Source organism: Triplophysa dalaica, chromosome 9, assembly GCF_015846415.1.
Source record: "Triplophysa dalaica isolate WHDGS20190420 chromosome 9, ASM1584641v1, whole genome shotgun sequence".
NCBI classification, from domain to species: Eukaryota; Metazoa; Chordata; class Actinopteri; order Cypriniformes; family Nemacheilidae; genus Triplophysa; species Triplophysa dalaica.
Window position 1 is genome coordinate 18,634,625 of NC_079550.1, and position 27,778 is coordinate 18,662,402.

General features: G+C 37.5%; 3 protein-coding genes across 3 annotated transcripts in view; 1 reads left to right on the forward strand and 2 right to left on the reverse strand.

Annotated features, from left to right (window-relative positions):
• Positions 1-11,149, reverse strand: part of ostn (osteocrin) — a 31,530-nt gene extending 20,381 nt beyond the window's left edge. Inside the window, exon 1 of the mRNA XM_056757253.1 lies at positions 11,080-11,149. The gene's annotated coding sequence lies outside the window, so the exon portion shown is untranslated. The remainder of the gene's footprint in view (positions 1-11,079) is intronic.
• Positions 5,378-7,964, forward strand: gmnc (geminin coiled-coil domain containing). Its single transcript, XM_056757251.1, has 5 exons — positions 5,378-5,470; positions 6,028-6,205; positions 6,497-6,579; positions 6,670-6,786; positions 6,930-7,964. The coding sequence occupies exons 1-5, from the start codon at positions 5,468-5,470 to the stop codon at positions 7,734-7,736; spliced, it is 1,188 nt and encodes a 395-aa protein (XP_056613229.1). The 5' UTR covers positions 5,378-5,467; the 3' UTR covers positions 7,737-7,964.
• A 760-nt stretch (positions 11,150-11,909) lies between the features above and the next one.
• Positions 11,910-20,137, reverse strand: LOC130429215 (NLR family CARD domain-containing protein 3-like). Its single transcript, XM_056757654.1, has 14 exons — positions 20,063-20,137; positions 19,614-19,694; positions 19,428-19,523; positions 19,059-19,256; positions 17,140-18,906; positions 16,238-16,411; positions 15,803-15,976; positions 15,413-15,577; positions 15,130-15,303; positions 14,961-15,048; positions 14,713-14,825; positions 14,448-14,621; positions 12,870-13,043; positions 11,910-12,646 (listed from the first exon to the last, which is right to left on the reverse strand). The coding sequence occupies exons 2-14, from the start codon at positions 19,661-19,663 to the stop codon at positions 12,637-12,639; spliced, it is 3,357 nt and encodes a 1,118-aa protein (XP_056613632.1). The 5' UTR covers positions 19,664-19,694; positions 20,063-20,137; the 3' UTR covers positions 11,910-12,636.
• Positions 20,138-27,778: the final 7,641 nt, after the last annotated feature.

The following is a 27,778-nucleotide window of genomic DNA, read 5'->3' on the forward strand; positions in this document are numbered from 1 at the left end:
TGATTCTCAGTTAATTGGTCCTTCGTGTTCCAGAGTACCGGAGGCCTTCAGCTCTGTTCTGTTTCTCATAGTTAATTTTAATTTTATATATTCGTAGAGCAAGGAAAAAGTCATTGGTTCGATCCCAGGAAACACACAAATGTATACTTTGTATCTCACCATGGGTAAAAGCATCTGCCAAACGCAAAATGTAAAGAATATCTTTGGTTATAACCTTCCTTCCATTTTAATTGTCTAATGACATTTCTTTTTTATTTTAGCGTCTTGCATAAGCCTTGGCTCACTGCATGTCACAAACGCACACATACGTTGTTATACACATGTCATTACTCAGATTTGTCCTCATAAACCATGTATACAAGCACACGCTCACATTTAGATTAGCTAAGCTGCCACTTAACATATCTAACAGGTTGCCAGCCCCCATGAGTCCAGTTTGTTGGCCAACAACTCCTGTGCAGCAGTGACTGGTTATTAGAGCCCTCGGTGGGGGGCTGCCCAGGAAAAAAGGCCTGGACTGAGAGACAGCTGGCCCGGAGCAGTGGGGTTAGACGCCCAGGTATCTCCACCTGTACCGTCATCACCAACTCGGAGTGAAGGCAATTAGTTGTCCAACTGCTGAAGCAGGGAGGGAGAGTGGTGTGTGTACACGGGGATCGGGTGGGAGGCTCAGATGGTGAATGAAATGAATGTGCGTGAGTGTGTGTGTGAATTATGATTTTTGAGATGTTTACGTGTGTATGTGGTGAAGAGACATTTATGCTTTCTGTGTTTATGGGACTAGATTTGTCTGATTAAGCAGGGGTCTTTCATCTTTGAGGCCCCCCGGACACTCCTCTTCACTCCCACTGTCCACTCTGTCAGCTGGAGACAACTCCCACACACCACACACACACTCAGTGGCCTATATATGTTATATAATGCCGTTTCACACCGCACGCTTTAGTGGCGCATATTGTTTTTGGCGCCCATGTTTACAGCTGAGAGCATTCATAGCGCACGTGTAAGCAGCATTGAAGAATTCGGCGCCAGGTCTATTTTTGCTGCGCTGCTCATGTCAATTAAAGCGACAGTGCATTTTTATATGGTCAAAATGCAGGTGGATTGACAGGAAAAAGTAACGCTTTTACCTTAAAAGTGTGTAAGTGGTCTCTAATATGTTTGAACAGTTGCAATGACTTCCAAAAACAGGAGTTTTTCGGCCAAAACCACATGTTAAATGTTATGCTTATATTGCATATGGAAAAACGATCATGTTACACTGTCAGTGTACCGTCTGAACCCCACTCTCATCATAACCTTCTAAAAAAACCCGGATAAAACTACATAGACATCATGTTAATTGTTTATATTGAGTACGTGGGAGATCTCATCACACGTCAATCACCCTCTCCTATAGTGAGTTGACCTTTTAGATGACTTGTATCATTCTTCAAAGCACGATGGCTGTTTATTTATAACTTGTACTACGTGGATCTAAAAGATCATTAAACGATCTACATAAAATATGCTTTTCAATGAAGTTCTGTAAGATATTTTACTCATTGATGTATTTAAAATGACTAACAAGGCAGTATGAAAGCTCTCCCCTTCCGCCTTTGCACTGCTTACGCGCCCGGTGTGTAACGGCTGATATATTTAAATGTATTAACTCACCAGAGACTTTATCCTAAAAGACAAATGTGCAGTGCTGTAACAAATGCTTATTTAATAAGTCAAACAATTAGGAAGTTCCATTGTTTTGATTTTTGTCATGAGTATATTCTGATATTACTTTCTAAAAAAGAAGCACAGAAATATTTCATGTTAAGAGAAGTTAAATTATGATCTGCTGTGTTTATTAAATAGAAATAATTAGATAGCACAGAAAATATGTTATGTTACATGAAGTTGAATTATGATGCGTTGTGCTTATTTTGAAAGCTTGCAAATAACTAAACATACACAAAACATTCACAAGTACATACTTGGCACCAGCTTTGACAAAAAATGTACACATTTGCAACTAATATGCACCTTTAACATATTGATATGCACTTTTTAGGTGCAGAAGTGTCGAAGTGACAGTTTTAGTACAGCTTTTTCTGAAAGTGTGGCTGACATATTAAATAGTTTATTTTGGAATTGATAATAATACAACTGTTTAACAAATGATGTCTTATACATATTTTAGACTCCTGCATTTTTATAAAGTGGTCTGTGCATTACAGGGATTCTGAGTCATATCTTAGATAGCCTGTGCCCAAGGTAAAATATTTGTGGCTTACATCCTCTTTGCATTTATGTTTCACAAATGTGGCATAACATATCATAAGATAAGTTGTCATAGACATAAAATTATTATATTAGATGATGTGTGTTTATCACTGTAAATGACAGATTACAGTATATGATAGATTTTGACATACAGTCGAGTATTCAAGTTTTAAATTATTCTACTTACATAAATTATTTTAAATACAAAATAAAAAAATGTTTTGCAACGTTTTATTATTTCCCACAAAACGTATCAAAAGTAGGATTTCCAAACATTGATTTCAATTTTTGACATGCGGCTATAATCAATCTAAAAGATATCAAGGTTATATTTTCACAGAATGTTCATAACATTTTGTAGAATGATTTTATGGAAAGAAAACAATAAATCACAGAAAGACTTAAGGGAGTTTTTGGAAGAAGTGTCACAATGACGAACACAGAGAAAGATATTTGGAAGATTGCTTATAACCAAAAACATCTTGTCCACCATTGACTACCATAGTAGGAAAAATAGCTTAAGCAAAAGGAGATATTTCGAAGAATGTAAGCGAGCAAACAGTTCTGGGGCACTTTTGACTGCAATTGTCATTTTTCCTATTATGGTATTTGTTTACAAGCATTCTTCCAAATATCTTTCTAAGAAATCGATACAAATTTGGAACAACTCGAGGGTGAGTAAATGATGACAGAATTTTATTTTGGGGTGAACTGTCCCTTTAACTTCCGGTAGACCTCCGCAAAAAAACTATAACCGTTGAGTAGTTTTAAGTTTATACAATGAATATGCAATAAAATATGAATCTAAATTAAATATAAAATAAATTGGTATATACTATATTATAACCAAACACAAACCAGAAGTTAACTTTGGGCCAGGCACTTGCATCCAATGAAATCCTATGTACTTTAGGTTCTGCTTGCTTGGCCATCAACATCGTGAGTTAAATTCTTAGCTAATACTGTAAAATGTACACATTAAATGCGCTGTATCTCTTGGCAAACTTCATAAAGGTAAACTAACTTGAAACCTGTAGAGAATGGAAGTTCATGCAGTTTAATCTCAAACTCTTAGATTCGCTTTTAGTACATCAAACAACCAAAACACATACTATACGATCAGAAGGAGAGGTCTACTGCAACAGAGCCGTACAATCAGAGCTGTCAACAAACAAAACGTCAGACCTGCGAAGAAACTGCTCTGCCGACAGACAGATTGATAAACAGCCAGACCAGCTCACAGCAAGAAAAGAGGCTGTTTAATAGAGGAGGAGGAGAGTGACAAACTGCCATTCATGTCATAATGAGGCACCTGACAACAGCTCTGCTCTTAATTACCCAAGCTGCCACCTCTGAGCGAGTTAGCACATCACACACACACAGAGAGAGCCTTTTAACACACTTTCGTCCACAGACTCGCACACATACGTACACATACACTTGAATTAATAGTGTACTTACTATATGGCCTTATAATTTGTTTTATGGGTCGTTCATATTAAGTGCAGAGGTTAACCTGTCCTGGGTTATGGATGCATGTTGGCGCTCCATTTTTTCATTGATTGTTCATCTGTCACTTCTGATGCAGGTTCACCTCACTCTCATGTCATTCCAAACCTGCATGACATTATTTTTTCTGCAGAACCCAAAAGAAGATATTTTGAAGAGTGTCCAAAACAACACTGTCCCCCATTGACTTCCATTGTATGGACACAAAACCACTTCTTGAAATTTCTACGGTTGCGTTCCTCAAAAGAAAGAGTTATTTACAGATTGAGTTGGTCATCTGAAGCCAAACCCTTTTTTCTAATATCTTCTAAGAGAGGTTATACAGAGGTTTCGGATTAAACGATAGAGAGCTATGAATTCTTTAATTGATGGTTATAGTGTACCGAATAAACACTAATACTAAAGCCCCCCCACTTCTTCTCCTCTCTTTGCTCCCGGAAGCCTGGACAAAGTCATCCTAAAACCCTTCAATTACTGCCTGTGCACCCCCCACACACACAAATGCACACAAGATTGCTTCACAATATTAGTAAGGACATCCTCCATTGTTTTCATACCAGGCTAATGATGTTTTCGATTACCTAACCCTCACTCAATCCTGCTCACATTAGATGTAAAGCACACATGATTTGGCTGGTTTATAAGGATTTTCTAAAGAGCACCACCTGAAATCTTTCACTGTATTTGTGAGAACACATTATTAGTTTAAGTACTTTGCAGCGCTTTACCGTTATTGCAGATTAAGTTTTATGAAAGAAATTCCTGCATACTTGGTATACTGTAAGTACACTTGGAGTTTAGCGTGTGTAATTCATGTTTGATTTATATGAAGTTTTGTATATTTTTCCTAAACGATGGTGAGTTCTGTAAAAGAAGGCTGTCAGGGACAAACGATGTTCTCATGTCAATAATAATTTACATATTAAAATTTTACTATATGTCGTATTAGTCTCATCAGACCATTCATGTGTCATTTATTCACTTAATCTACCTGGAAATAAAATTGAGGTTAAAATTGAAAGTACTAACCGTTGCAGTGGACTAAAATCGAATCGGTACAAAGGTAACAATTTTACATATTATATTATGCTCCAGTTATGATAATATTTGTGATCATTCAGTATCAACAAATGACCTCTCTTTCCCCACACAACCTTAAAGCCTTCCAAATATTGTCCAAGGTTCAAAAGCATCAAAATTATCATATTTGGGGACTTTCAGAAGTGCACAAAAGTATGTTAATGTGTCACTCGGTGGTATGCACATTTCATTTAACTCTGAGAAGGGGTCATGCACATGTCTACTTTTACCTCGTTTGGTTAAATTAATTCATCATGTTTCTGAGCAATCTGTTGAGCAATTATACATTAACCATTTGGAGCCAGATGCGCAAAGGAGCATGGCGCATCTATATCTCCAAACCTCGTGTTTTTTCCTCTGTGCATTGATTTGGAAAGGTTGTGTCACGCTCATTGAGGTGAACAAATCTTTGCGATCTGCTCGCCCACCCCGACTTTGCGCATCTGCGATCCAACGGTTGAAAGTGTCACGTCACGATTTTGACAGCTTCACACCGAATCAGGTTTCTGCTGCGCTCTCAAGAGGTGCGCTCGTGTGAATGAAGTTTTGCGCACTTGCCTCTCTACCCCAAAGGTTTCGCACCCCAGCTCGCATCTATACTATTTTCATCCTGCACTAAGAAATGGTGAGTACTTATGTAAAATATATAGATATTTGTATTTTTCCTTCTTATTTATGTACGTAAAACATTTTAACACTTGGGAATCCTGATAGCGGTTGCGCTTTTATGCGCACCTGTGGGTTAAGTGGGGCTTTTAATCTGTCTCTGATGCAAGTTCGTGAATCTTGATGTTTGTTATGAATATGACATTCTGACAGTTTATGTATATGCACATAAAAGTAATGCCAGAACAAGAATGTTTAGCCAATTTAAAAAAGCAGGTTGTTTTAGCCAGTGCAACACGTGAGTGGGCGAAAAAGAAATAATAAGGAATGTTTTTTAGTTAATATTTTATGAGTAAGTATTGTTACAGTTGTGGACAGTAAACTTTACAGTTTACAGTTGTGTTATACTGTCTGAATGATAAGTTGTTTGCAATATTTTAATGAAGAAAAATAAATTTCTTTCGCTGTGCAGTTTAAATGTTTGCAGAGAGCAAATCATTGCAACCAATATGAAATTGAATTAACTTCTTATTAAAAAAAACAAAATGTCTCACTCTTATGACGGTGTTTGTACAGAGCAGCATGCTGTCATGCCAAGATCTGAGCTTTGCAGGAGGGCAGCGCTACGACTGCCCGTACTCCGCTTCGACGTCAGTTGACAGCAGTGTTGACGTTTCCACGGCAACGCTCGTCTCCCTCTGGGACACCGGTCCCCTGGACAACGCAGCCCGCCAGGACGAGCCGCCGCGGCGGGGTAAGTTCTGCCCTATGCCGGGATGAGCGGCGCGAGAGCCTTCCCGGCTGCACCGCGCCTTCGCAAACTGGAATTTTTCCATCCGACTTTTTTCTTCATGTTTTGTTAGCTTAGCTGTGGAGTATCTGGCCACCCCCAAAGTGTTTTAAAGCCTTGCTGCTTCTTTTTTTTAAAGCAGCCTTTTGATTTCATTGATGTTTTTTTTTGTCTTTTCTCGCTTTTCACACACCATCCCTAAAGCATTACTAATCCAGATAATGGCTCTATTTTAAATTGTCCCTTTTGTTTTAGATTCAATGCCAGTGTCTGAGCATAGACTGGGACATCACACCTGGCCAGACCAACTGTCACCTCAGCTTCAACGAAACAAACAGGTACTCATAGAAATTCTATATACTTAACTATATTATTCACGGCCAACTCCTGACAAATTGTTAAGGAAGTAATGTCTTTTTTTAATAAAGCTTCAAGACACCCTAATTCAGAGAGAGGAGGAGCTTGCCAAACTTCAAGAAGAGAATAACAAACTCAAAGAGTTTTTGAACTCGTCGTATGTGAAGTCTTTAGAGGAAAAAAGTAAGGTATGAAAGAGATGATATATTTAAGAATTTCAAATATCCTAAATCTTTCACTTAAAACAATAGTTGACTTAATATATTTTCGCTTTCTTATCTTTCTGAAAGTATTTGTTATGAACGTTTTCCACTTTGTTGTCCGATTGCAGAAACTTCTTTCAAACTGCAAGGATCAAGATGGGTTGAGCCACCGAAAGAGAGCGCACAGTGATTTCCAGAACCTGAGCCAGTTGCTTCACGGTGCAGAGGGGAAGCGGACCTGTCGCAATCTTTCTTTAGAGTTCTGCTCTGCAGAGGAGCTTGTGGACACCCCACCTTTGGACTCGTGGATACTGGAGACACTAGGCCTGCAGGATGAAAACACAGTTGACCCACAGCAGAGTTTTAACAGCTCTATGAATGACCACAATGCCTCTCTCAGCTGTGCGCCCCCTAAAGAGGACCATTACAGTACGGCATCTATAGGCAATGCGGTCAGCTCTAATGCTGATGTACGTTGTGATTACAATAGCATCATTGACTCACCCTGCAGTCTGGACACCTCTAGTGGCTATAGCACTTCCCAAAACCTGGCTTCACAGTATACGACCCTTGACCCCTCAGCTCTGTACACTGTCACACCCACAGGGTCACTCGTCAGCTCTTCACCGGTGATGACACCTGCTCAACACTTCACCCCACCACGGGCAGCATCAACTCCTTATCGGCTCCACGACCTGAGCCCGGGTTCATATTACCACACACATGGCTGTGAGTCCTCCAGTCCACCAGGGGGTGACAGTAAGATTTTCTCAACACCTTGTATGTCCCGTAGCAGGACAGACTTAGCTTTTAGCATGTCGTTAAGTCCACAAAACAGCGTCAAAACGCACAGTTTTCCTCAAGGACAAGCTTTTACACGCAAAGATGCACAAGGAGGATGGAAGTTCACCTGGGTGCCTAAACAATGTTCATAGAGAATTGTAACTCTTTATGTTTTGGGACAAAATGCATCTTTATTTGAGGACAAATAACAGTTTGTGACTCATAGTTGCAAAACGCACAACTTTCCAGGTTAATGAAGCATAATTCAATAGCTTTGTGATACATTTTTTGAAACTTGTATATAGTGTTGTCATTGATGTTGATCACAACCGAGTGAATGAAAATCAGATGTTTTGTTGTAATAAATTATTTTTTAAAAACCATCGCCTTCTGATTGTGAATTCAGCCCGTATAAGATTTCTCACGCTCCTCTCTCACATGACCTTGTATGACCCGTTCCTTCGTGTCACGTCAACAGTTTATGAACGTGGCATATGTCGCATATGTCGTATATGACACCTGCATAGGAACAGTTTGCATATGTCTTCCATTCAAAATCACAGCCATGACAGAAACACCAGGCATGACAACTGTCTTTTTAATTGCAAACTGGCGCATTAAGTATCAACGTCGCGCGGCCCGAATCTTCTCCTGCTACGACGATATTCCAAACCTATCATTGCCATTCCCTCAGCTCGCTTAACTTCCCTCCTTTCCCTACCCCTTTCCCTCCCTCTGGTTCTCTCTGTTACCTTCTCTCCATTCTCCCGCCACTGAGAAACAAAAGACGGGGCCGGTCGGTCTCCTGGGACCCTTCCTCCCCGAGATGGGCTGCACCCCCATGGGGGTCTAACATGGGATACTACCACCCCTCTATCCCACCCCTCTGCCCATCCTCTCACTCATTGCTCTGCCCTCAGGGAGCTGGGGACGGCAGGGAAAGTTTGGAGCCCGAGTTAGCCATGGAGAAGCCGGGGCGAGTGGTCTATCTTTAATGACACGGTTAAGCCCCCTGCAGATGGCCTCCAGATTGAGAGGTTGACGGGAAAGAGCACCTTGAGAGGTACGAGAACCTGCAAAATAACACTTACGGGAAAGAACAAGGAAAGATGATGATACTGTATTATGTTGTTTGGGGAGACGAAAAGGGAAACTTGACAAGATGTGTTACATAATCGACAGGTTTGCCATACATGCCTTTCTTTTGTCAATTTACAGTACTGTACATATTTGCGTCCGTAACATATAGACAAATATTTGTGTGTGTGATTTTGTGTATGCCTGTGTATATATATTTATGTATGTGTTTGTGTGTGTGTGTTACTGTCATTGTGTTAAAAGGTCAATTTTTTTGGACAGGATTGTTTTAGTAGTAAAGTGCTAAATTGTTATTGCAAATAAAGACACGTTTGAGATGAAAAGCCTTCTCCTGTCCCAGTTGTGTTTTTCACTCCCTCTCAGTTCTGTGAACTGCAATTGACACAATAAGCCAACATTCACAGACTTTTGTAGGATCTTAAAAGGTTCACAGATCATTTATAGACAGAGAGGGTAATCATGTGTAAAAAGATTTATTTCAGTGATTTTTCAGTTATAATCTAGTCTTCTCCTGAATGCTATATGTGACCCGCTTTATCTGATAAACACAATCAGCTCCACCCAAAGGGCTAAAAGAAATAAGAGAAACGTAAAATATAATGTGTCACATTGAAGTGATTTTGTCACATTCTTGGAGACAGTCATCGCTTGTTTCTGGTTAGAGAGGGTGTAACATTAACAGCAGAACTGCATATATTCAAAACAGGCATTAAAACAAAACTCTAAACAGAGCCATAACAGAATTTTGTTGTATACCTTCTTGTATAATTCTAATGTATTATTGCAACCAACAAAACAATAAAATAAAAATAAATAGAGACAAAGTTAATGGTGCACAAATGTGGTCAAACCTGTCTGTCTCTCTATTCGATTCGATTCTTAAAGATCTAAAAAGACTAAAGGCTTACACAATTCAGTTTCCAAATAGCTTTGTGTAAGACACAACAAATATTAATAATATAAATGGTCATTTTACCCGTAAAAATGTGTGATTTTGAACATGTTAGACATTTGGAGACCGCTCCAGAGAGATGAAGTTAAAGTTTAAACAGGCAGTGTGTGCCTCTCTAATTAAGGAAGCCCTGTTATCTTGATCTCTAATAGGTCTGCGGTAATACATGATGTATAAGGTGGAGAGAGTATGCCGGAATGCTCCTCTGCCTGGTGTAATAGTTAATGTGTGTCTTTAGCTGTGAAGCATGAGTAACTGTACACTGTAAACCATATAAAACCTAACTGTAAAAGCTCTGTTTTTCATTGATAAAGATACATGCACACAGTCTTGGAAATAACAACAACTCTTCTCATTTTAATCCAATTTAAATTTAATACGCCACTTGTTTGAATAGAATATTTGCTTATATGCACATAAAATCTATACATATTTAAATGTTATATTGACATAATAGACTACACATTTTGCACATTAGGCCTGCATAGAAAAAGTTATATTATCATTGCTTTGATTTAGTGCAAACATATTAAGTGCAATAGAAAGAATACTGAAAATAACATCAAAACCATTGTAAAAAATCTAATGAATGGTTATAATGGGAATTGTACTAGTTTTAATAGAATCTATAATGGTTTCTGTGGGTCTCTGGTTCTGTAGTGGATGTTATTTGGCTGATGGAAACCATCATTACATCCTATCGAAATAAGGCCCAAACTCACTGGTTTTTGTGGCAAACAGATGCTTTAAAATGGCAGATGCAAAGGAAACCAATCAAACTATATTGTTTTCAGTAGGGAAAGAACGTGAAAAAAGAAAATCGACGGCGTCGGCGGAGCGGTTTAAAAAACAAAGCTAAGGTAAGTAACTTAGGCCTACTGTACGTAGGTGTAGCCATCATACAATAAGACACACACAAAAGCGTGACAGCAAGCAGTTAAACTATTAAAGTATTGTGTGTGTCGGTGGGTGAGTGTCGTGTTCCGCTCGAAAGATCTTGTTGCTGCTGTCGCGTGGCGAGTGTGTCTAGAATGTGACGTGACCACATTACTCAACCGCTCGCGCTTCTTTCAAACATGTAGGTCTAGTTTATATACACACGCGCTAAAACTGCGGATGCAGTTACACGCAATATATACATAACTCCATGAACATCAAAACTGCTTTATTAAAACTTTAAATTGATTAATAGAAGTACCGTGAACTGTCATTGAGGTAAATAATTGCCCGCTCGATCATAAACCCTTCAGCCATTCAGCTGTCAATCAAATCTTTCATCCTTAACCGCCACAGAACGGCTATTGAACAATGGTAATGTATTATATCAACTATCAACTAAAACTAGCACAGACCACACATATTTACGGACTCTATATGGTGGTCTATAAGTTATGACATTTTCCTAAAACTTTACCCTAAAATCCAGTTTTAATAATGAGGCCTACCTTATGTGTGAAACCTTTTCTGAAGCGCAGATGCACGCATGCGCACTTCTCGCCATTCAGTGGCTTTATGATCACATTTATGTCGCTATACTTCAGATGAGCACCTTAAAAATAAACATTCTGTGACCGCAATTGTTTGACACATTTTTACTTTTATTTTGGTAACGTTTTATTATTGTTTGATTTAAGCATTGATCTATAAATAATGTTGAGCTATAAAAAGCCTACTTAAACTCCAATGCCAAATAAAGCAGAAAGAAATGAATTAGGATAATGCACTTTGACTAATTGTAAACCTATCATTCTTAATTTCAACTATAATTTACTGACATCTACATAACTGATATATTACCTAATAAAACACCATAAAAGCAGTCAGATCATCATATGGAAAAATGTAGTTCTTGCAAAGAATGGATTTGTATTGGATTGCTGGAACCTAGTCTCTTCCTGATTGGATGAACAGCTCCCTCTAGTGTTTATATATATCTAACTGCGATCTAATATATCAATTTTAAGGTCTGCACATAGGCTACAGTATACAATAAAACCCTTGCAGGAAAACTGACCTGTCCAATGTTGTGAAACCACATTCTAATCTTCAGAAAACAGCTAAAACTAAAGATGTTTTTTGAGATTGAGATCTGCAGTACTGTGTGCATATGTGTGTAATAAGAGCTCCATACTGATCGATGCTGTCATTTTTTGCTTTATACTTTATTTACCAAATCACATATATTAAAATCAATGTCATTATGTTTAGAGTTCTATTTAGTCGCACAAAAGTTACACTTTATGACTAGAATACTTGAAATTGTGCAACAACAGAGTGTATAGATTTGTTTTTATTTAAATAAATACTTAATTGAACAGTGTTCATGAAAATATATGGTCTGTGCTACGATACACTACAATCACAGGCTCCAAATCCTGACTGTAATGCATCTGAAATGAAAACGGCACCGAGGGGAAGTTAACAGAGATCCAACAGAAAATACGTAACATTCAATAACATCAGTAACTCAGTAGTTGTTGACCAACTTGTATATGTATCATAGCAGTTCCTAATACTTGTTAAATTCAGCAAAGCAGAATAGACATAGCATAAATAATACAAACTGAGGTGAACGATTTTAACTTTGAATAACTAGTCTGACCTGAAATGTAACAATAAACTTGAAATGAGCGGTAGACTCAAGTCTTAACAGCACACCTGTGACTTTTCTATGTAAACTTAAATCCATGAGTTCATGGAGTTATACAGTTAACAGGGTTAATGTATAAAACACTCAAATACACTCCTTAAATGAATATACAATTTGAAGATAATAATGCTGTATGGTGTACAGTATGTATAGCACACACTAATATTGATTTGTAATGGTATATAGCGAAGGAACAGGTAAAATGTGTGTTATAATAAAAGGGTGTTTCCTATATTAGTACAGTATATGCTGATATATTTTGGAGAAGAATAATCCCTGCAGATGTCTCCAGTGTGGAGAATCAGACATAGCATCTCTTCAGCAATGATCTTCAATGAGTAGCATCGAGTACCTAGTACAAACTGATAGACAACAAATAAAAAATAAACATTAGCATATTACAGCTTTTCTAAAGTGCATGTAGGCTGTTCTGAGCACAAGGACATCAGCAGTTAAAGTAAACCATTTAGAGATTAAACGTAGTCAGTGTAGACTCACCGTACTGAGATACTCTGGTGATATCATGTACTTGTGACTAAAGTATGTACTGTATAGTATATGTAGCAGTTATTTTATTCCACTTACTCAAAAGTCTCCAGTGAATTATGTGGATCATCTACTAGTGCAGATAGCGGGTTCACTCCCGACAGTCCGAGATTATTCCCAAACACATAGAGATTTCTTAGGTGGGAGGGGTTTGAAGTAAGAGCTGAAGCCAGAGCAACACAACCTTTATCTGTAATACCACAATCCCACAGCCTGCAGAGAGAAAAAAACACTCCTTTTAGTTAATATTGTTAATATTTACTCATTCATTATTGTATGGTGTCCCTCAAGGATCAATTCTTGGGCCAGTTTAATTTTCAAAATGCTCCCTCTGGGTGGTACAATTCAGGAGTATGGCATGAATTATCATTTGTATGCTGATGATATACAATTGTACATTTCAGTCGAGTGTGACGACACAGTCGTAATAAGGAGGCTATCTGATTGTTTGTCCAGTATTAGAGGGTGGATGAATGCTAATTTTTTAGATATCTGAAATCCTTATTTTGGGTCCAAATCATGAGAGTGCGAGAATAGAAGTGCGACAGGCTTCATTAGCACTGCAATAAAAAAAGGTAATAAATGTAGGTGTTAGTCTGGATTGTGATCTGCGTTTTAAGTCACACATTAAGCAAGTAACAAAAAGTTGTTTGTATCACCTGAGGAACATCCTTCGTCCTTTTTTATCCATGAATGACGCCGAGAAATTAATCCATTCATTTATTTTTTCTCAACTTGATTACTATAATGCTATGTATACTCGTTTGCCTAATGGCTCTATAGCAAAGTTACAATTAATACAAAATGCAGCAGCCAGAGTATTAATGAAAACCAAAAGGGAGAGATCATATTACACCAGTTATAATGAAATTACATTAGCTACCAATCCACCGAAGAATAGATTTTAAAATTATATTATTAGTCTATAAGTCACTGCATAACTTGGCACCTGAATACATTTACGATTGTCTGTCAAAATATATTCCAAATCGTACTCAAAGATCCTCTAGTGCTAGTGTTTTAGAATATAGTATTTTTCTATTACACATATAGTCATTTTTAAGCGATCTTGTAGTAACTTATTTAGTTAGTATGCTCCTAAAATTAGGAACTGTCTACCGAATGTAGTGAGAGAACTCCCAAGTATTTATATTTTTAAAAAGTGGCTCAAAACATATCTCTTTAAAATTGCCTATGATAAAAGTGGTTGGAGCTGTGTTTAATCCTTGTCTTAAATTGTTCCTTTTTTTGTTTATTTTAATTATTATATTATGTAATTAGTAATATTTTACTGTTTTTGCACCTGTGAAGCACTTTGAGTTACATTTTATGTATGAAATGTGCTATATATATTTATTTATATATTATTATTTTATATGAATAAGTAGTAGACCTTTTTACATTTATGCATTTGGCAGACGCTTTTATCCAAAGCCACTTACATTGAATTATCCTATACATTTATTTCTAAGTATGTGCAATCACCCGGGCTCGAACCCACAACCAATGATCTTATCGCTGAGCTACAGGAAAGCTAAAATTTTAGAATTAAAATAGTCAAAACTTGAAATTAAAATGTAACAATGACTTCAAACTAGTTTGCTGAAATGTAGTTACTTCAGTAACTCCAGTTTACAGTGTGGATTCTCCAACGCAGCAGAGAGCAGCTCTACACCAGAGTCTCCCAGTTCATTCTTATCCAGATAGAGTTCCTTTAGATCTGTTGTGTTTGATTTCATAACGGAAGCCAGAGCAGCACAACCTTCATCAGCGACTCCACAATACATCAGCCTGCAACGTAAATACTGTTTATAAATAAAATAAAATACATACGCTAGTGGAATAAGTGTATTTTTAAACATCTCCAGATTCACGATCTTACTTCAGTATCTCAAGTTTACAGTGAAGATTCACCGGTCCAGCAAAGAGCAGTTTTACTCCTGAATCTCCTAGAATATTTCCAGACAGATTCAGATGTCTCAGGTGCAGGGGTGCCTCCAGAAATTCTGGGCCCTATGGAAACCAAAATTTCTGGGCCCCCTACAAATGGGAAAATAAATGGGGGTCTGCTCTTCTGGGCCCTAAATCAGCCTGGGCCCATAGAATCGTCCTAACCTTCCATCCCTTTACTGCGCCCATGCTCAGGTGTGAGGGGTTTACTCTCAGAGCTGATGCCAGAGCGCCACAACCTTCATGTGTGATACCACAGTACATCAGTCTGGAAAACCAAACAACAAATGAATCACTCTCGCCGCTTTTCAGGTGGCTCGGTCAACAGCGAATGACAGTGATGCCTTACCTCAACGATACTAGTTTACAGTCAGGACTCATCCACCAAGCAGAGATTTGTGTCAATCCTGCATCTCCGAATTGGTTCTCAGACAGATTCAGCTGTCTCAGGTGGGATGGGTTTGATCTCAGAGCTGACGCCAGAGCGCCACAACCTTCAGCTGTGATACCACATCTAACCATACTGGAGAGAAAAAAATCAACTTTTAATGATCACATGACAAGATGTCAACATTCAAAAAGCATCTACTCCAAATCTAAAACACGATTTATGTATCTTAAAGAGAAATTACCATAGTATCTCTAGTTTACAGAGTGGGTTCTCCAGTGCACCAGAGATGCCTCTGTCTCCAAGATCATTTCTATTCAAATGTAGTTCTCTCATATGGGAAGGATTTGAATTTAAAGCTGAGGCCAGAGCAGCACAACCTGATTCTGTGAAACCACACTTCCGTAACCTGCATAGAGACCAATGACAAACATTAAAACTCAATTTACTAAAGGATTCATTAAATGGTACTGCTTCCCAAAGCAGCATCGAGTCTTATGTTTTCAGCAATAAATAATCTGATTTGTTTTCAAAACTGAATTTTTATTTCTATTCTAGTCTCCATATAGAATTACCAGTACATACGTTTCTCTGTATTTCTTTTCCTTTGCTGTTGTGAATAATTTAACCTTACTTTAGTATCTCCAGTTTGCAGTGTGAATCTTCCAGTCCTGCAGCGAGCAGATTCACCCCGTCATCCTGCAGGTTATTCCAGCTCAGGTTGAGCTCTTTCAGACTGGAGGATTTTGATTTAAGTGCAGAGGCCAGAGCAGCACAGCTTCTGTCTGTCAGCTTACAGTTTGCAAGCCTATATAGAAACAAAGGGATTACTAGACGTGTCCACAGTATATGTAATTTGAATGAAGTACTACGTAGTATATTCTCAGATGCAAATAAAACAAAATCGAATAAATTAAATAGATTTTTATTTGTTATACACTACCATTCAAAAAATCTGCCAACAAACATATGGAAATATAAATAAAGAATGAATAAGTGAAACATTATATACTGTTTAAAGCAATTTTCACATATTGTCATGTACTTAGCTTTAGATTGATAGACCTACTTCAGTATCTCCAATCTACAATGAAGACTCTCCAGACCACAGGAAATATCTGTCGCTCCTTCATCATGAAGTCCATTTCCATTTAAGTTCAGCTCTCTCAGGCATGAGATCTTTGAGCTGAGAGCTGACGCCAGAGCTGAACAACATTTGGCTGACAGTATGCAATAATGCAGACTGTACACAAACACAAAATAAAAACTGTCATTGAACAACATATCTAGCTGCAGCGAAGGGAATGCTTTACAACAAACAGCTCAGTATCAGTAGCATATCTATACATTTGTTTCATTTTTCAGAAGTTCATTTTATTGAGTATACTTAAGGTTCAAAGAATTTAAACTGATATCAATGCTCTAGCAGTATTCTTGTCACATTCGTTCAGCTCGGGTGGAGGCTGGCAGTTCATTCCACCAAAGAGAAATCAAATGGAGAGGAACTCAAAATACAACTAGGGCATATACATATTTATTTATAAAAGTATACTTTTAGGCATACTTTGTATGTGTAAAAGTAACAGACTTTGACTGCACAATTAGGTTACAACAACATTTTTTAATTGTTTTGCAAGTGTACCGATGGTTGGTTCAATACTGTACTAACTTGGTTCAAGAAAGGACACTTTGTACACTTATTCAACTAGCAATTTAGTGTGGATAGTTTCATATTATTTTACCATGTTTTCCTATACTGTATATGTACATGTTTTATTACTAAACTTAAAGTTTCCCTATTTCAACTGGTAATTCCACTCTTACAAAAGAGGTTGAAAAGTGTGTCACACGTACGGTACAAAATAATAAAAAATAACATGCTTAAAGCAAAAAAAGCAACACTATTTCTCTTTCACTTCCTATTTTGTGACACTCAGAATCAACCTCGCAACAATCAACTTCAGTACTTACTGAGCCGTTCTAGATGCCTCGATCACAGGCAGCAGCCTCTCAAGAACTTCATCGATATCACTGCACATTCTGGCATACTTGCTCATGTGAAACACATCCATCTGTTCTGAGGTCAGCAGCACAAAGGCCACAGCCGACCACTGTGAGGCTGAAAGTTTAGTTCCTCTTATTGACCCAGAAGTAAGAAAATATTGAACTTCCTTGACAAGAGAATGGTCACCGAGTTCATTCAGGCAGTGGAACAGGTTGATGGACCTCTCAGGAGACGGATTCTCCATGATCTTGTGTTTGATGTATTCAGCTGTTTTATCTGTGCATTGGAAGCTGATTTCAGTCTGTGTCAGCAGGCGTAAGAGAGCCTGATTGGACGTCAAAGAAAGGCCCAGAAGAAACCGGAGGAAAAGATCCAGATGTCCATTGTCACTGTCTAGGGTTTTATCAACAGCGATCAAAAGCATGTCAGACAGATCTGAGGATGCTGTGGTGTTTCGATCAAAAACATTTGTATTTTTGTTGATAAAGGTGAGGTACACGTATAGCGCTGCAAGATGTTCCTGCATGGTCAGATGAACAAAGCAGTACGTGTTCCTCAAGTACAGCCCAAACTCTTCTCTGAAGATCTGAGTGCACAATCCTGAGTACACAGATGCTTCTGCAACATCGATGCCACACTCCATCAGATCTTCTTCATAGAAGATCAAATTCCCTATCTCAAGCTGCTCAAAAGCCAGTTTTCCAAGTTTGAGAATCATCTCCTCATCTTCCCCTTTCTTCTCATAATCCTTCTGATGTTTAATATTTGTCTGAATGATCAGGAAGTGTGTGTACATTTGAGTCAGAGTCTTGGGGATCTCTTCAGGCTCAGCTTCACTCAACATTCTCTCTAGAACAGTTGCAGAAATCCAGCAGAACACTGGGATGTGACACATGATGTACAGACTCCTGGAAGACTTTAAATGCGAGATGATTTTGTTGGATAGTATGGGATTGCTTATTCTCTTTCTGAAGTATTCCTCCTTCTGTGGGTCACTGAAGCCTCGTACCTCTGTGACTCGATGGACACGCTCAGAGGGGATGAGATCAGCTGCTGCTGGTCTGGAGGTGATCCAGAGGAGAGCAGAGGGAAGCAGATTCCCGGCGATGAGGTTTGTCAGCATCACGTCCATCGAGGCCGATTTTTCAACATCACACAACCTCACGCTGCTGTGAAAATCCAGAGACAGACGACACTCATCCAAACCATCTAAGATGAACAACACTTTATATTTATCACCACTTATTTCCAATTCTTTGGTCTCTGGGAAAAAAAGATGAAGAAGATCTAAAAGACTGAGTGTTTTGTTCTTCATCAAATTGAGCTCTCTGAATGGTAGTGGAAATATGAGGCCGATGTCCTGATTCTCTTTCGCTTCAGTCCAATCCAGAATGAACTTCTGCACAGAGACTGTTTTTCCAATTCCAGCGACTCCCTTCGTCATCACAGTTCTGATGGGTTTGTCTAGTTCGGAGGAAGGTTTGAAGATGTCATTGCAGTTGATGGGTCTGTCCTCTGTTGATGTTCTCCTGGATGCTGCTTCAATCTGTCTGATCTCATGTTCATTATTGATCTCTCCGCCGCTATCCTCTGTGATGTAAACCTTTGTGAAGATGTCATTGAGGAGGAGTGTTGGGTTTCCCTGATGGGCTGTTCCCTCACGCAAACATTGAAACTTGACTTTCATGTTTGATTTGAATTTCTCAAGAACAGCAGGTTCAGATTCACAAGTGCTGGAAGACCATTAAATTAGTTTAGTAAGAGTTGTTTTATTATCATTATTACATAGTTCATTGTAAAGTGTTTACTGTATAGCCAGAAGAAGCAACCTGTACAAGTACAACACTTTGCGAAGAATAATCTGCAGGCAAAACACAAGACACACCTTGGTTGTGAAGTGACCATGTTTCTCCATTTCTCTGTGCTAGGTGACCGGCTATACTCCATGGACCCCATGATATCTCCGAAGTCTGATTTTCCTCCAGGTGGCATTTCACCATTGATGTTTGGAGGCCGTTCAATCGAAGCATCACTCTTCATGGACACAGTGCTTTGTATGAGTGACACAGATCTTACTTGCTTACTATGAAGAAAAATACATACGGGGGACGTTTTCCATTACTCATTCGTCATTATTTAACTTATGTGATCTAATGTACAGCATTGAATTAAGTCAACATATCCATATTATAGTGGCACTGAATGCTCACGTTTGATCGCCATTGCTGTAATGTGTTGAACATGAACATCTCACCTGTTTTCAGCTGTCATTTTGTCATCTAGGTATGTAAGATGATCAATAGAGCTGTTGGTGTTCATGGACAAGCAGCTGGCCACTGGAGACTTTGGTCTTGATTTTTAATAAAAGACATTTAAAACCGTATTCCTTGTAACTTTGTTTTCATTTGTGTTGTGGACTTCAATGTATATTGTAACAAACCTGCTTCTTGCAAATAAATCTCCATCTTTTATAGTTTCCGCTTCATCCATTGGGTAACTGGATCATTAAATTGCACTGTTACTGACAAAAAAAGTTAGACATAAAAATTAAACATTGTTTATTTCTGGAATATTTGTCCCTAGGGTAAAACATATGTCTACATATGGTAAAAACAAGCAAAAAATCTTTCAATAGGGTGAGAAAAAATAAACTTGAATTAGGTACTAAACATGTCATATTTGTGACGGGCCACAGAAGCAATGGCGTTCCTGGGTATGTCAGTTTTTAAACGATATCAAATATCAATAACAACCAAAAAAATAACAGCGTACGTTTTATAGTCAATAGGTTAAAACAGGAAAAAAATAACAGACTAACAGAACAAAAATTAAAAATGCTCTGTGATATAATACAATGAAAATAAAAACCAAGCCAATAGGCGTACTTACGGTTTTTCAGCACTTATTAACTGTACACCGTTTTGTCACAAACTTTGAAGCTTGATGTTTAAAAAAAGTCTCACCAGCCAGTCCATTTACTTTCAGTTTCATGGATGACCTATTACCGTAATGATGTTAATAAAGGCTCGTTTTGTGTTTTTATGTTTGGAGAAAGGCAAACGTTTCCGAACATTATACAGCACATATTGACGAAAATAGACGGGAAAAAAACCCTATAAAACATAAGACATAACTATACAATAACAACATACGTGTCTCACAATTTATTAGAAAAGTTTAAACGGGACAAATTAATAAAAAAAAACACAGTGTTCTGTGACAAAATACATTTAACACAAGAAAGCAGCAGACAGCAGGGGGCACTGTTAGCCATCGAAAGTTATTATTTTAGTACTTTATTTATATTAATTTCTCATGATTTCACAATATTTACTTTTTTCGCATACGAGTTACTTTACAGTTTTCTGGATGAGTGATCACTCTGATCATCCGATGAATACATTTAAATACATCGCCGTGCAAACAAAAAAAGAGAATAAGCAGGCAATATTCTTAGTTTAGTATCCAAAAAACAATGAATATTTTTACCTAGACCCTTGAAAAACCACCAGGTGATCCAAAGACTAGTTGATGGTCTTGAGCTCATGACTGGGGTCTGATCCTCCTTGGCTGAAGTAAACTGAAATAAAATACAAACATTGAAACATCAGTTCAGTGTAATTTCCAAATATGTTCTACAGTGTAGCAATTCGGGTCACATTTATGTTCAGTAGCACAGATTTCTGCATGGACACTTTATAAGCAGTTTGGTTACAATATGTTTATTTTTTACCTGGATGCTTTAAAATCCTTTGGGTGTTTTATTGACTGACTGCTCTTCATGGACTCATGGCTGGGGTTTGGAGAAGCAGGTCTCCCCTGCTGTTCTAAACTATAGTAAAACGTGGATATTTTGCATTAATTCAGGAATTACTGATTTACTGAAACTCATGGGAAGTTTTAAAGAATGAACTTTACTGATTTTATGTGATTGTATCTGTTTAAGTCTCTTATGCCCTATTTAGAAAAATTACACAGTCATTAAGAAGACAATTTTACCTGAAGGGACTAGTGATCATTTTTACCTGGACCCTTTAAATTCCTCCATGTGATCTAAGGACTGGTTGCTTGGCTTGAGCTCATGACTGGGGGTTATAGAGTCTGACCCCCCTGGTTGAAGCAAACTAGTAAAATACAAACAATGAAATCAGTTTCAATCGTTTTTATCATTGGTGTTAGTTGCAAAAGCACTTAAAATGAAACATTTTCAAGGCACTGGTCTATCAAACAACACTAAAGATTTGTTTTTAGATGCATAGCTAAGGCCTGACAATCAGGATCCTGAAACACTGAGTAAAAGTGAAACACATTTCAACACGGACTTATGTTAAACTAAAGATCAAAAAGCTAAATCTTTCCAAGACCAAAGGTGTGGCTAAAGCAATACGTTGCCGCCAAGAAACCGGTAAAGCCTCTTTTAACATTTATGCATTTGTATATATGCACTAGTATTTATTCTATTTATACTAGTACTAATTCATTAGATAATAGTATCAGAAACGTAAACATGTTTTTCAGCTACTAGTACTTATTAGATTTATACTAGTACCTATTCACAAGATACTAGTAGTTTCTTCAATAGTGACTAGTAAGATATTTTATTTTACTAGTAAGATTTGAGATTGAACTCTACAATGGCCTTTCAGACTAGTCATTACAAATGACAGGTAAAAAAAAATTGTGACCAGTAAGATAAGAAATATGTTACTAGTAACAACCGTAAAAGACACTAGTGTCTGATATATAAGTACTAACTTAATGAATTAGTACTAGTGCCTATTAAATAGGTACTAGTAGACATTGAATACAAATCCAGTATCTAAAAACAACTACTAGTATTTAATGAATACATACTAGTAGTATCAAAAAGATACTAGTCATTATTGTAATACGTACTATTACGTAGTAACTGATATCAAAAACAGAATGACTACCTATTCATTTGAAGATATCTTCTGCCTTAAAAGGAACTATTAAGATGTGTTTGAAGATATCTTGATTCAAACACATTATTGCATAAACATGATTACCCCTGTGTCATCCAATCAGAGTTAACATAATAATACTATGCAAAATGAAGATGGCTTGAATGTTAGCTTGTCTGGCTAATCGGTTATCTCAAAAACACAAATAAGGATGTGTTTAGTTTCACTATTTATTGTTTTTGATGTGGAATATAATGATAAGTTTAGACCCCTACCAAACACATCGAATAAATATTGGCCAGGCATAGGCGGATAATACAGTCAGTTAGTGCTCTAACCAGCTCCCCGTTACATTGGCTTTGGGTCGCCTCATTACCACAAGCAGATGCCGCGCTTATTTATTTGCGAATGCACATTCATCTTTTTTGCAACCCAGAGAGGCGACGCGGATGTTTTCAGGTAAGCTTTCACCCGATGAAGTATTCAAAACATGAATTAATGGCCCTCAGCTGTGGGCTGCCGAAGTGACCATGTTGAAATGTGCTTTCAATAAAGCTGCATTTTCTTATTTGCTCGAGAACCTCCATTTTGCATCTTCTTTCTTACTCTCCGGTCCGATCTCCCTTATACTTATTACGTCGTCTCATTAATATTCAACATATAATTTTCATACTGAGCATTAGCTTAAACTAGTATGTTCAGGATATCTTTGACCTAAAAAGTTACTTGTGTGTAATGAATAAGTACTATCTAATGATTAAGTACTATTATCTATTGAATAAGTACTAGTATCTAATGAATAGTTACTAGTGAATAAAAGATAAGTTCTAGTAGCCTAAAAATAGATCTAGTAACCTCATGGGTGAAATGACTAAATTGCGTTGCCATATGCCATTTAAGACAAACTATATCAAGAATTTCCAGATACAACATTGTAGATGACGACGGGGTTTTTCCACGACTCAATGCACATGAGATGATTCACTGCACGATCAACCTGATCTCACGTTGGATTTTCTCACAAATGCATGTGCAACTTCCTGTTAAAAACGGCGAATTCAGCGAATGTGACACAAGTTTTTATAGGAAGAAGCCATGAACATTACTGCTCTGGCTTTAGTTTGTAACAGACTGTGTAGAGGAAGCTTCTTTGAAACTGTAGTTAGATAAGCTACAAGCTACTATAAAAAAGTAGCTAACTACATTGAAACTACTTTGATTTTAGAATGTCATTGTATATTAAGAATAACTGATTTATTGTTAATGAAAAAAATGTAATCCAATACAGTTATGACTTCAGTGTTGTTTTATTTTTTAAACTACACAGTACGCAAGTTAAAGTTAAGCTCAAATTTATATCAAGTTTGCAAAATGTAGAAGATGTGAATTATTAAAACAACAAAAAGAACAAATGTAGGGCCAAATAACTCACCTGTATGTGTTTCCCTAAATTTGTGCTTGAAGTCTTGGATGCAGACAGCGTTTTAATTTTTGGTTTTGAACAGAATACATAAAAACGTGTAACTATTACTGTTTGCATCTTTAAGAGACATTAACTTGGACAAATAAGGCCATGGGGAACTAATCACTGCGAGTCAAGCCAGCCGCCGTTTAGATTCGGATGCCCGGATATTGAGTGGTTTTACGCTTTAATGCTTTATTTAAATGTAGAGGATCCGTGTCTCTTGACAATAACGTATTTCATCTCTTACGGTTAACAATATCTTGTTTTTGTCGTAATTGGGGCATTTTTTTCTAAGAATGTTTTATTGCTGTATATTGTGAAAACAATATCTATCTATAACTTTTAATTATTTATTATTTGAATGCCTGTTAGACCTTTGTCCTGCAAATAAAACGGTGTATGCAGCTAAGTAGTTGTGTATAATCTGTAGTCTTACGAACATTTACAAAATTTTTGTTGGTGGTTAAAGTGTACCAAACATGTTTGTGTATTGATTAATATAGGCAAACCATGGTTTTAATACAGTAGTCTACCCATGGATTTGAACAGGTTCTGAGTAGGTTCAGTATGGTTTTGAAAGCATTTTGTTGCGTTTTCGAAAACGATTTTCCCCTGTAATGGACTTTAGAAACATAATTTGAAATAAGCAGAAAAAACGGATGTTGGGTTTCAGTTGGGACCATCCCGCAATATAAGCACACCATATGAATTTTTTGTTTACTTTGAAATTAAAAAGAGATCAGTGATTGTTCAGTGATGGGGAATGTTCTTAGCCTGCTTTCTTTTGTAGGCTTCTATATATGTCCAGTTAACATAACTGCTTTATTTAAGGTGTAAAACATCAATGAAATTACTATATTATTTATACACAATTAATATATGAAATACAATAATCAACAATATTTTTTCTTTTAAACTCGCAGTCTTTTGTAATGAATGCCTGATTTCATTTAAATCCTTCATGTATTGAAGTCAAATACTGCTGTGTTTGTTTAATTCCAACAAAAGCAAGCATCAATAGTGACTGAGAGCATCGTTATAAACTAATAAAAAAATACTTTTTCTAACTTGTACATACATTAGTTGCACCAAAACACATTCTTATCAGAAAAGGGAAAATACTTTTGAAATGGACAAGGTGTACCCCATTTTACACTGTAAACCCCAATAAGTTCATAGTACTCAAAACTTTTGTAGAAACTGATTACATAATAACTTTTGAGGTAACTAACTTAATTTTTTTAAGTTAGATTTTTTAAAAAGTTTTAAGTGCACCGTGCTTACAAATATTGTTTAACACTCGCACAATTTTAGTTTCTCCATACTTAATTATTTTGATACAATGGTACTCATTTAAATGGAAATCTACTAACTCAAAAAATATACTTGTGTATGACCCACAAGCTAATGAAATTTAAAGTTAACTACAAAAAATTCTTCAGCTGTACATTTTCTTTTTATTCAGTCTTTAAATTTTTTTATACAAACATGTCAGAACATCAACAGCATTCATTTTTGTAAAACTTTGTTTAGCTCAGAGGCGTCTGTGCCATGATGCGCTAAGTGACTCAAGTCACATACTGGTTTCACCACCTACCCAATAGCTGTAGGTGTGTTAACCAGTGAAATAACCTGATGAAGTGTTTAGTTGGAATGAACACTTACATAGACAGCAAAAATTAAACACCTCTGCTCTTGCTACAAATATAACTAACATTTAGTTCAACTCATTTAGTGTATGGTTGTGCGTTTGTGTTTGTGTGTGTGTGTGTGTACATATGTATCTCTACATATCAAACAGGAACAAGACAATCAGGAACTGAGCATCTTAAAATAAAACTTTATTAAAGCAGCATTATTAACAGCCATGACCATCAATCAAATAAAAAGTAAATAAATAAATAAATTTATCAAAACACAAAATCAGGACATCAAATCTATCCTTTTTGTAAAAACCTAAAAAAACAAAATATAAAAAAAGAAATGTGTATTTTTTTGTAAACACAACTGTTTAGTTATCCTACTATTCCATTAACAGGTCATTTTTAAGACTCAGTAGGCGGGGTTTAAGTGCTTTACCATCATCAAGACCCATTATGATTTTCTGGATAAAAGTAAAAGTGTTAATGAGTTTTTTGGGATAGTCCAAATGCAATGCATACATCAACCCAATCAACAATGCAAATGCATCAGCCAAGTTAGGGATATCACTCATCGTAACATCGTCTTCCACAACAATACAAATACTTGCAGGACTGAAATTAACTGGATCTGCAGTGTCCTCTGTGACTGCTGTGACGAGAGCAACAGGAGTGTCAATGATGCCTGGCTCATCTGACTCCTCCACCTGAAAGAGACAGAGGGTGCAACTGTTAGATTAAAGGTTTTACTCCAGCGCTCCTCCTCTCCATCTCTCGCTCATAGCAGACTAACGGCTTTGGGGGGAGTTGTTTACCGTCCCAAGCCGTCACACCTACATCATCAGAGAAGGAATGGCATTCCAGACCGGAAGTAACTTTTCCGATTTTGATTAAAGATTACCACGGCAAAAAAAAATGTGTGTATTAACTTGCACGGATTAATTTTTCATAACTAGATATAACTAGATATAGTTAAGTGGCTGCTAGAGATACTAATAGTTCTGTGAATATACTGAATACTTACATTCCAGGTTTTGAAGAACTGTGGGTCCTCCTCACGCAGGTATACCGGGAGGGCACGAAGGGCTAAAGTACGCTTCATATTGACATCGTGCACTTCCTGTAAGAACAAGCAAAAATTATTATAACAGATTTTCATTTGTGCTGACCACATTTCATGGCATTTGGCAAAGTGTAAGACAGACAATGACACCCTGAGGCCCTGCTGTCCAGTGGGACCTGAAGCTCAAAGATCATCTTTAACTCACCTGGAGTTCATAAATCTTTAAGATGTCACGCAGCGCCTCTGATATCTTTCCGGTTCGTGCCGCCTTCTGTCTATACAAAGCCATCAGTCTAGGTGTATGTTGGTCAAGCACAGCATAGAACTGGTTCCGTAGGTTGACGTTTGTGATGCGTTGGAACTCAGCACAAAGCTACAAAAACAAAAACAAACAAAAATAATTATATAATAAATAATCCTTAGAAGAACAATAGGGCTTTGCACCTTCTCAGGGCTTGGGCCCTAAAAAGACTAATACTCGATTTTCAACAGAAAACACATTTGTGATGCAACATAAAATACATTGTTGAGCAACATGGTCACATGAAAAGTGATAGTTCTTACCCGCAGTGAATAGTGGCATTTGCTGTTCCATTTGAATGTGATACATATTCAAAATTTGGCATAGATTTATGTGTGAAAAGTGGCAGAAAAGAGAAGTGAGTGTGTTTTACCTGTGATTCAATCCGTAAAGCCGGCCATTTCCCCAAGAAGTCCTTCACCTGTGGGTTTTCCTGAATTATCTCCAGGCGACGAAGGGCAAAGGTCTTCTGCATTAGCTTTTCAATCAAGCGTAGGTTTTGCTGACTCTTCTGAACTTCGTCCATAATCTGCAGTCTCATTTCTTCCAAACTGGCCTGACTTTCTCCCTTGGGCAAGTTTGGAAGGAAGTTCACTTCAGCTCGTCTGGCTCTTTTTATGTTGGAGTGTGGATGCTCTTTGTCAGGGTAATTTTTGCTCCTTTTACCTGCGTTGACAGACACCTCCAAACATCCAGATCTTGACAGCTTGCCACGATAATCCCCCATTTTAAATTTCAGGCTCATTTTCCATCCATACCATCCACTCACACTTCCAGGCTCTTTAAGACAAGGATGAGCTGTAACAAGAGCTTCAGCTGCCATGCCCACATCATTGTCACTTGGGTAAGGTTTGAAGTCGTACATCAATGCAGCCATGTTCTCCAAGATGTTGTGCTTTTGGGACCTGGTTAATTTCAATGTCTTTGCAGAAGTTGCAAAGGCACTGTTTCCCTTTTCAAGCACATGCTCCACTTCATAAGAAAAAGTTGGCACGGAGAAGATGTCAGGCCAGGACTTCTGACGCTGGCTTATAGGCACAAGAGGAAGGATGTCTGTATCAGAAGATGCACATGAGCTGGTATCCCTTTCTGATCTGATAATTTTCAATGTCACCTTCTCTGGTAACTCTTGAATATCAAGTAGACAGCTGAGTTGTCCACCAAAGTCAGGATCCTCATAATGCAAGGTAAACTCAAAGTCCAGTCTTGGC

Excerpts from the sequence above, each read along its gene's own strand:
- gmnc (XM_056757251.1), top strand. Across the intron at positions 6,206-6,496 it reads GGACGAGCCGCCGCGGCGGG|ATTCAATGCCAGTGTCTGAG; the intron begins GTAAGTTCTGCC and ends CTTTTGTTTTAG. Across the intron at positions 6,580-6,669 it reads AGCTTCAACGAAACAAACAG|CTTCAAGACACCCTAATTCA; the intron begins GTACTCATAGAA and ends TTTTTAATAAAG.
- LOC130429215 (XM_056757654.1), bottom strand. The coding sequence starts at position 19,663 with ATGGATGAAGCGGAAACTATAAAAGATGGAGATTTATTTGCAAGAAGC. Across the intron at positions 19,524-19,613 it reads GATTTATTTGCAAGAAGCAG|ACCAAAGTCTCCAGTGGCCA; the intron begins GTTTGTTACAAT and ends TTAAAAATCAAG. Across the intron at positions 15,304-15,412 it reads TGTAAACTAGAGATACTATG|TATGGTTAGATGTGGTATCA; the intron begins GTAATTTCTCTT and ends TTTTCTCTCCAG.